We start from the raw sequence: 9,684 nt of genomic DNA, 5'->3' as shown, positions 1-9,684 counted from the left end.
GCGTCCGAAAGGGCTGCGGATGGGGACTCGGTGCATGGGGGGCTCGCTGCTGGACGGGTACCTGCGGGGACCGGAGGGAGCTGCGGACCCCCCTCCACGCTCCGCTCCCCGCGGTCCCCGGCTGGTTCGCGCTCCCTGCCCGTTATTCCCCGCTCCTCGCCCCCTTCCTGCTCCATGCCCCCCCCCCCCCCCCCCCCGAAGGAGCTGCGGGGAGGGTGCCACCGCCCGCACGTTGCTGGGCCCTGCTCCGGTGGGGGGGGGGGGGGGAGGTCTGTGGGAGCGCCGGTGGCTCGGCGCTGCTGAAAACGGCGGCTCGGGGCTGCCTGTGAGACAATAAAACGCTCGGACCGAAGCGATGTGCGGGATGCGGGATGCGGGATGCGGGATGCGATGGGCAGGATCGGGCGTGCGGGACCAGGGATGCTGCACCCGGGGTGGGCGGGGACCGGAGGGGACGGACCGGGGCGGGCCGGTGACGGTGGCTGGGGCAGCTCCGCCCCGCCGCCATGTTCGCGGCGCCGCTGCGCCTGGCCCGCAGGTACCGGGGCGGGGGGGGAGCCGGGCAGGGGGCGGTGGGAGCGGCGGGGCCGGCCCCGGGGGCGGAGCGGGGCACCGGGAGCCCTCCCGCGTCTGCGCCGCCCCCCGAAATCTCCCCCGTGCCTCCCGCATCCCCCTCAGTGCTGCTGCGTCCTTGCGGCGCCCTGTGCCCCTGCTGCAGCTCCCCTAAACCCCGCTGCGCCCTCCTGAATGCCCCCTAAATCCTTTCCGCGCACTCGCACCCCTCCGGTGTTCCCTGACATCCTCCCGCAATCATCCCTGCAGCCCTCCTGTGTTCCCTGAAATCTTCCCTGGAGCTCAGCAAACATCCCTGCATCCCTGTATCCCGGCCATGACCGTGCATTTACTTACTCCCTGCATCCTGCCCAGCAGCAGGAGGATCTCCCTGCTCCCCTCCTGTACCTCCATCCCCTTGCCATGGGGAGCTCGTGCTGCCCTGCCCCTGCCCTTACCCCTGCACCCACGGGAGGGTATTTTCCTCTCTGAGAATGCACAGGTCAAATCCTGCAGGTGCTGTGCCTGTACCCATGGCTGTAGGGTGGCCCCCAAAGGGCACTGGCAGGTGGCTGGAAGGGAGGGAGCCTAGGGGATGGCAGTCCCAGGGCAGGAGAGCAACCTCACCTGAGCATCACACAAGTAGGGAAGACTTTGTAGGGTGCTAGGGATGGGCTGAACCCCAGCAGAGCCACCCAGCCCTGGGGCTAAGAGTGGTTCCCCTGGCTCAGGGAGTGAATAGCATGGAGCCGGGTGGAGGTGGTGCTGCTCTGGGGCGTCCCAGCTCTGTGCAGGGCTGTGCTTTGCTGCGAGCAAGGAAATGATCCCGTTTGGTGTCCCAGGTTCACGTTTCTAACGGGGAGCGCGACCATGGCCACGGGGGGCACAACGCCCCCCCCCAGCATCCCTCGTCACACCAACCGCCTCATTAACGAGAAGTCCCCGTACCTCCTGCAGCACGCTCACAACCCTGTGGACTGGTAAGAGCAGGCTCCTGCCTTTCTCCCTCTTCTTCTCCTTGCATCCACGGGGCTGAGGGACTCAGTGCTGTGGAAGCGATGGCAGGCGAAGCAGCCTGGCCTCCTGTGCAGCTCCCAATGGGCTCTGAGTCCATGCTCCTGAGCCATTCATGCTCTGGCTGTCCTGACTGCTCTCCACCAGGCAGCAGCTTCTTGGGAAGCTTTAGAGGAGCCCAGGTCCTGGCAGCTATAACCACTGAAGCTCCTTCCTTGTCTTCCCTCCGCAGGTACCCTTGGGGTCAGGAAGCCTTTGATAAGGCAAAGCAGGAAAACAAGCTGATATTCCTGTCAGGTAACCAGAAATGAAACATATTTCGTGTTCCCATGCGTGTTGTTAGGACCAGAGTTCTTGGCCAGATTGGAGGAGCAGAGTCCAGGAGGCCCTGCAAGTGTCCATGGCCCTGCTCCTCCATCTCTTCTCTTGGGGGGCAGCAGATGTTGCCCATAGCAGGGTTCCCCCCCGGCTGGGAGATCTCCCCATAACGTGTGTCCTGCTCCCTGCCAAGGGCCTTTCCTCACTCACCTGAGCTTGCTTTCAGTGGGTTACTCCACCTGCCACTGGTGCCATGTGATGGAGGAGGAGTCCTTCAAGAACGAGGAGATCGGGGAGATTATGAACAAGAACTTTGTGTGCATCAAAGTGGATCGCGAGGAGCGGCCAGATGTGGACAAGGTGTACATGACCTTCGTGCAGGTGAGGAGGCATGGACAGGGATTGGACTGGCTCTCTCAAGTTGAGGTTCATGGTCATGTTCCTCGGGCAAGAAGAACCAGTGTGTGGGGTGGTCTGATATATAGGTCTGATATATGGGGTGGTCTCTATGGGGCCATGCATGACCACAAGGGTGGAGAGAAGTGCGTGTCTGTCCTGCAGTGAGAAACCTTGATGTTAAAGAGCAGAAGGTGCCTCTTGTATGACCTTGGTGCCCCCGTGATTTGTCTCTCAGGCAACCAGTGGTGGAGGTGGCTGGCCTATGAGTGTCTGGCTGACACCGGACCTCAAGCCCTTTGTAGGGGGGACGTACTTTCCCCCTGAGGATGGAGTTCATCGCGTTGGCTTTCGGACTGTGCTGCTCCGAATCGCAGAGCAGGTATGGAGCAGGAATGGGGGAGCAGGCAGTGCTCAACCAAAGGGACCACGGGGAGATTGTGGCTTGATGGGTGACTGTTGAGATACAGTCATGAGAAGCAGTGTCCCCTGTCAGAGCTTTGGCTGGCTTAGAGGTGGATTTGACCTGAAGGAGCAGTTTGGATTGATGCAAGGCAGGAAGCAGACAAGATAGGGAAGAGCTGACTTTCTCACTCTGCATCTTAGTGGAAGGAGAACAAAGATGCCCTGTTGCAGAACAGCCAGAGGATCCTGGAAGCATTGCTACACACTACTGAGATCCGTGTGCGGGGCCAGGAGTCACCCCCACCATCCGAAATGGTGATGGCCACTTGTTTCCAGCAGCTCTGCAATTCCTATGATGAGGAATACGGCGGCTTTTCTGAATCCCCCAAGTTCCCCACCCCAGGTCAGACTCTGGTGCTGAGCCCCGCTGTGGGGCAGGCAGCGCTGTGGGGCAGAGCCTAACCCACAGCCTCCCATTTTCTCCCTGTATTTCAGTGAATTTGAATTTCCTCTTCACATACTGGGCCCTGCACCGAACAACCCCACAGGGTGCCCGTGCTCTGCAGATGGTTCTGCATACTCTCAAGATGATGGCCCATGGGGGAATCCATGACCACATCGGTCAGGTAGGAGGGAAGCCGTGGGGGTAAAGCCTTGGCATGTCCAGGAGGTGTGGGATGGGACGTGTCCTCTTGGCCTTTGCAGGGCTTTCATCGCTACTCCACTGACCAGCACTGGCACGTCCCTCACTTTGAGAAGATGCTCTATGACCAGGGCCAGTTGGCAGCTACGTATAGCAGAGCGTTTCAGGTATGGCTGTGGCATCCCTCTGCTGTGGATCTCACTTGAATGCTGCCTGGGAAGGCTGGCTTGGTTTGAGGAGCAGCTTCGAAGCCTGTTCCCCAAGATGATGCTCATCCCATGGGCTTGGAGCAGGCCCCTACTCCCATTCATCTACTGCTGTTCATCCAGAGATGGAGCGAAAACCCGTGACGGTATAGCCCCAGGGTTTTCAGTATAATGGGAGGCAACAGCCTTCTGGCTGGCCTGCAAGTCAGCAAACACGTGCTGCTGCCTCTAGGTGTAACTCCAGGGTTGCTCTCCAGTGCCCATAGATTCCCATCAGAGATCTTACTCTGAATCCATCCCACATTTAAAATCCCTGGACTTTCAAATGTGTTTCCTCTCTTTTGAATCTCAACCTCCACTCTTGCTGCGTCTCTTGCCTGCCCCCTTGTCCTTGTGACACTGATGTCTGCCCTGCAGGTCTCTGGTGATGAATTCTTTGCCGATGTTGCCCAGGACATTCTGCTCTATGTCTCACGGGACCTGAGTGACCAGGTAAGTTGTTCCCCAACCTGGGCCAAAGGGAGCTGCTTACCCTGCCCTGGGATGTGTCTTGGGGCTGCTTTTCCCTGCCTCCCTTCCCAGCTGAGCTTGGTCTGGGGCACTGCTGTGTCTCACTGTGGGCTGCCAGCTCAGCAGTGATGGAGACCTGGCTATAACTAAAAGGTTTCTCTGTTGTTCTTTTCCCAGTCAGGAGGTTTCTACAGCGCAGAAGATGCAGATTCCCACCCGACCACCGAATCCAGAGAGAAGCGAGAAGGAGCTTTCTGTGTGTGGGCAGCTGAGGAAATCCGGGCTCTCCTTCCGGACCCTGTCGAGGGAGCCGCAGAGGGGACAACCCTGGGAGATGTCTTCATGCACCACTATGGAGTGAAGGAGACTGGCAACGTGGACCCCATGAAGGTGAGGGCATGGGGGAACGGCAAAGCATCCCCAATGCGCGCAGGGTCCAACCCCTCTCATCCCGGTGGTGTTCATAGAACGGGGCTGTCCTTCCAGGACCCCCACCAGGAACTGAAGGGCAAGAACGTCCTCATTGTGCGGGGCTCCCCGGAGCTGACAGCGTCCCGGTTCGGGCTGGAGCCGCCGCGGCTGGGTGCAGTGTTGCAGGAGGGCCGGCAGAGGCTGGCTGCTGCCCGGGCACAGCGCCCGCGCCCGCACTTGGACTCCAAGATGCTGGCGGCGTGGAACGGTGAGAGGTGGCTCTGGGCTGCAGGGGCCACCACGTTATTGGGGGCTTGTAGCAACGAGTCCTGATGGGAATGGGACACGGAGGTGATGGGTGGGCTGGGGTGTGGAATGCGAGAGCGCTGTGGGGTAGCAGACCCTCACCTGAAAGCCATGGGGCTGCCGAGTGTCAGGCTTTATTTCCTTCCCCTGTTGCCAGTAGAGAGCAGCAAAACTCTTCCCATGGCTCAGCTGCTCGGTGTGGGTCTGGGGAAAGGGATGGAGGTGGGGATTCAGGACCCCGGCAGGGCGCAGAGCCCATCTCACTGCTGCTTTAGCACGGGGACCATACCTCTGTGTCCGGGTGTCCTGCAGCAGGTAATAATGCAGTGCCCCAGGCAGTGTTCCCATGGATATGAGTGCCTGGATAGAAGAGTGTGCAGCTGGTGTTAGTTAGACCACGTCCTGCAAACAGAAAGACTCTCTTAAGCCCCATTTCTGCCTACAGGTGAAGGTTTAATTCTTGCTGGCTGTGCAGCGCTCTGCCCTGCTCTTTGGTCACAGCAGGTGACTTAGAGGAAAGAGCTGATGGCTGAGCCCTGCCTTGAGCATCAGGGAGGGTGAGCTTCATGCTGAGCATCCTTTAGAGACAGTGACATCCGCACCGGTTCCTTGTGCCCGCCCTGAGCCTGTCCCTGTCCCTGTGCCTGTGCAGGGCTGATGATCTCGGGCTTTGCCCAGGCCGGGGCAGCCCTGGGCAGGCAGGAGTACGTGAGCCGGGCTGCGCAGGCAGCCGCCTTCCTGCGGAGGCACCTTTTCGACCCCAGCAGCGGGAGGCTGCTGCGGAGCTGCTACCGGGGCAAGGACCACGCGGTGGAGCAGAGGTGAGCGGTGGTACCGGGGTGTCTGCAGCCCGACAGGGCACCCCCTGCCCTCTGCAGGCCACGTCCTCCTCTCCTGCAGGCAGGGCTGAACGTGGAGGGAGGGAGGCTGTTTGGTGCAGAGCTGCCTCCAGTGCTGTTTTGGATGGATTAGTGCCCTTCACCCAGTGCAGAGGAATGAAGGTCAAATCCTTTCCCATTCCTCATCTTGGCATGAACCTTCCCCTGACTGTATAGAAACCCCAGGCTCAGCTGTGTGATGGCACAACCACCACTTGTCTTGGACTGAGCTCTGCTTGGCTAGCAGAGACCAGTATGTAGGGCTTTGCTGGGTTGGAGAGCAATTCCCACTTGGCCAGTGTAGAGACCCTCATGCTCCTCCCCTGCCATTGCAGTGCTGTGCCCATCCAGGGCTTCCTGGAGGATTATGTCTTCGTCATCCAGGCTCTCTTTGACCTGTATGAAGCCTCACTGGATCAGGGCTGGCTGGAGTGGGCCCTGCAGCTCCAGCACATGCAAGACAAGCTCTTCTGGGACCCCAAGGGCTTTGCATATTTCTCCAGTGAGGCTGGCGATCCCTCCCTGCTCCTGCGCCTGAAGGATGGTGAGCTCGGGGACATGGCCATGCCGTGGGTTATGCTGTGGGGCAGGGGTGATGCCTGGCTGGAGGACTAAGCCATGGGGTGCTGACTCATTGGGTTGATGGAGAAGATATTGTCCCCTGCAGACCAAGATGGAGCAGAGCCCACTCCCAACTCTGTCACTGTCACAAACCTGCTCCGAGCAGCTTGTTACTCTGGCCAGACAGACTGGGTGGAAAAAGCCAGGCAGATCTTGGCTGCCTACTCAGAGAGGCTGCAGAAGATCCCAATAATCCTGCCAGAGATGGCCCGGGCCACCGCTGTCTTCCATCACAGCGTCAAACAGGTACAGGCTGGGGCTTCGGTGTCCCTTACACGACCTGGGTGGTGTGGGTGCAGTCACAGCTCTGATTTCTCCCTCCTGCCATCCATGCTCTCCCTGGACAGGTCGTTATCTGTGGGGACCCACAAGGAGAAGACACCAAAGAGATGCTGCGCTGTGTCCACTCTGTCTTCAGCCCAACCAAGGTAGAGGTGCCAGCCCTCCCTACTCCCTGCATAGCCACTTCCCATTGGCTGTCATCGCATTGCCTGCTGCTGCCTGCATCCTTTCTCCCAGTGTGATAGCACCCATCCTCCTCCTCCTCTGTCCTGCCTTCCTTTTGGGAAGCATCCTATCCTTTCCATATCCATAAGCACAGCCTGCAGAGCCATGGCTGAGCCCCTGCACCCCTCTCCCTGGCACAAAGCACTGGCAGCCCAGCCCAGGGAGCGGCTGCAGCAGTGGCTGCTGTCACTGCTGGCTGTTTACACAGCTCAGCCTGAGCCCAGCATCCCCATCCTGCTGCTTCCCAACAGCCACCCCCCTTTCCATGCTGCATCGTACGGAGATGCAGGCGCTCCTTTTTCTACCCACTTTCAGCCTCCCCTCATCTCTCCTTCCCCACCCCAAGGAGCTGCCTGAGGCTGGGCAGCCCCGGGTCCATTCCAGGGACATAGCAGCTTTGGGAATCAACTTTGCCAAGGAGCTGGGAAAACATCACAGCTGTGTCCCCTGCCACCAATGCTCCCTCAGTGCTGGCAGGGTGCTGGGGGCTAAGCTCGTCTACAGGAGCACAATTAATTAGGTCGTTCCAGTAATTAATTCCTTATAAACCTCACGTTGAAATTCTTGCTGTAATGATAAAATGACGTTGAGGTCACAGGTTTCAGCGGACCCTGTGACCGGAGCAGCCCTTTGCCACAGGCAACTGCCATGGGGCTGTTAATGCTCCAGGGTGATGCCAGTGGTTGCTTCCCTGGGGATCCTGGTGCTGGGTGCAGAGGGGACTGGATCCCTGCTCCTGGTATAGATCCCTGCCCCGTTAATGGTCTTTAGGGTAATTATGGAGGATCCCATTATCTCCTCAGCTGCAGAGCGCTAGCCTGTGCTCGCCTTCATCCTGGCCCCGCAAGAGGACCTTAGGGAGCTTGTGAGAAAAATGAATAATGAATTTCAGATTGGACATGAATTGGTAATTAATCACTCCTGGAATTAATTCCAGACAAAGGAGAGCGGGGAGGAGGCTGCGGGAAGAACAGGAGGGGCAGGCAGGGAGACAGGCTGAGCCAGCGCTGCATCAAGGCAGGGGCTGAGCAGTGATGAGGGGTGATGGGGGACAGCATGGGGCTGCAGCAGCCCTTATCCAGGACAAGGACTTGGGGACATGGTGACCCCATGGAGCAGCCCCTGCCAGGTCTGGGTGAGGCTGCATGGTGTTTCTGCTGGGTGTCATCCCTGGCTTTGTGTTTGTTCCTGGTCCATCAGCAGAGGATGCTGCACGCAGGGGTGGGAGATGTGTGTGCTGTGGGTGGCAGTGCTTAGTGTCAGCATCCCTTGGTGGCGGCAGCATGAACAAGTGGCAAGTGTGTCAGTGCTCGGTGGGCACCACAGTGGGTGCATCTGGTAGGGCTGGGGCAGATGAGAGAGAGCCATATACTCCCAACAGTGGGATGCTGCCGCTGTGCCTTGGACTTTGGGAATGGCTGGCGTTTTGCTCACCCTTTGCATTTGTGTGGGCATCAGGCTCCCGGCTGGCTCCTGGCCTTTCCCTGAGGAGCCCACAGGCCCTGAGGCTTTAACAAACATTTTCCCTCTCAGAAAAGCTAATTATCCCGGCAGCCCTGTCATCACTCTGGCTGTGCTGCTCTGTCAGCTGGGAGAGCCCCCAGCCCATCGCTTGCCTGTGACTGAGCTTCTTGGGAAGCAGCTGAAGGGCTGCAGGGTGGGATGGGGTGATGCTGATACTGGATGGGAGCTGCCCCTGGGCTGGGTGGGTATCCGCAGGGAGCTGACTGCCTCTGGGACACTGGGTGTTGGTCCCTGCCAGAAAAGGGAGGCAAAGCTGCTGGGGATGGTGTGGATCACACACTCCTTCCAGTGCAGGTGTGATGGGGATGTTGCCGCTGTGGGACCCTGGCAGAGCGCTGGCTGTGTCCCCTCGGCTCCCCGTCCGTATCCCTTCAATGGATGAGTGCATGGGGGATGCTGCCTGTGCTCTCCAGCTCTCACAGCTCCTTCTCGGGCAGGTGCTGATGCTGGCAGATGGAGACAGAGCTGGGTTCCTTTACCGCCAGTTGCCTTTCCTTGCATCCCTGGAGAGGAAGGATGGGAAAGCCACCGCCTATGTCTGCAGCAACTTCACCTGCTCCCTGCCCGTCACCTCGCTCCAGGAGCTGCGTGGGATGCTCTGCCCGTGAGCCCTCTGCTCCTGAGGGTCTGAGACACCCATAATAAACCCACCCTCAGCATCAACTGCATCCTGGCCTGTCCCTGGCAGCGTGGTTGGGCTCTGCTTGCACCGTGGCTCTGGCAGCATCTCAGCAGAACCAGCTCTGCTCCCCAGTGCTGGCTTTGGGATGGCCAAGAGGTACCCACTGAGGAGCATCTCCTCCCCCTGTGCACACACATTTGCTCCTCGCCTCTTCTCACCAAGGAAAAGGAAAACAAATTAACTATAAATCCCAGTATTAATGGAGAAGTCAGATGGGAAAACTATTAGAGTTCCTATAGCAACCCAGGATAACACTGTCAAAAGCACCTGGATGACTTGGGAGTCAAGTGCTTCTGAAAGTGTTACCAGCTACAGCAGCCACAGTGTTTTTCCATTACAGGGTGGATTGTAACGTACATTAAGTTAACATATAGTGCGTGCAGAACCCCTGCTGGTCACCACAGCTGATGAAAACGTGCCACACGACTCAGCCTGAGCACTTCCAAAGAGCTAAACAGCTTGTACTGGCTTTGCCAAGGGTGCAGAAACCCAGCTCAGCTCGAGAAAGCACATTTCTAAGTCTTGTTCTGTTTGTAACAGGGCAGTGCCTGCATCCACACCAGGATGGGGTTTGGGGATGCATTGTTCTGGGTGGGTGCTGATGCTGGGGTGCTTGGGGCTGCCTTTGCTTGCATAATGTTTCAGTAACAGCACAAGAAATAAGCCCTAAAACCACCTTTTGAGCAGTGTTTGAGGAGGGAGGGTTTGCCC

General features: G+C 58.7%; 1 protein-coding gene across 3 annotated transcripts; it reads left to right on the top strand.

Annotated features, from left to right (window-relative positions):
• The first annotated feature begins 454 nt into the window (after positions 1-454).
• SPATA20 (spermatogenesis associated 20) lies at positions 455-8,954 on the top strand. 3 transcript variants are annotated; one of them, XM_061455466.1, is made up of 16 exons: positions 455-538; positions 1,395-1,532; positions 1,799-1,863; positions 2,111-2,265; positions 2,519-2,662; positions 2,887-3,088; positions 3,181-3,311; positions 3,391-3,495; positions 3,952-4,026; positions 4,222-4,434; positions 4,531-4,723; positions 5,414-5,582; positions 5,975-6,183; positions 6,307-6,506; positions 6,608-6,688; positions 8,729-8,954. In XM_061455466.1, the coding sequence occupies exons 1-16, from the start codon at positions 507-509 to the stop codon at positions 8,897-8,899; spliced, it is 2,283 nt and encodes a 760-aa protein (XP_061311450.1). In that variant the 5' UTR covers positions 455-506; the 3' UTR covers positions 8,900-8,954. The 3 variants fall into 3 exon arrangements, with proteins under 3 accessions (XP_061311450.1, XP_061311452.1, XP_061311451.1); XM_061455468.1 differs by lacking the exon at positions 8,729-8,954 and adding an exon at positions 8,301-8,448; XM_061455467.1 differs by lacking the exon at positions 8,729-8,954 and adding an exon at positions 7,571-7,807.
• Positions 8,955-9,684: the final 730 nt, after the last annotated feature.

This window comes from Pezoporus flaviventris, unplaced genomic scaffold (assembly GCF_033815535.1).
Source record: "Pezoporus flaviventris isolate CSIRO_AGI_PZ_B2104156 unplaced genomic scaffold, CSIRO_AGI_Pfla_v1 ptg000020l, whole genome shotgun sequence".
Taxonomy (NCBI): domain Eukaryota; kingdom Metazoa; phylum Chordata; class Aves; order Psittaciformes; family Psittacidae; genus Pezoporus; species Pezoporus flaviventris.
This window is presented reverse-complemented; position numbering and strand designations above follow the sequence as displayed.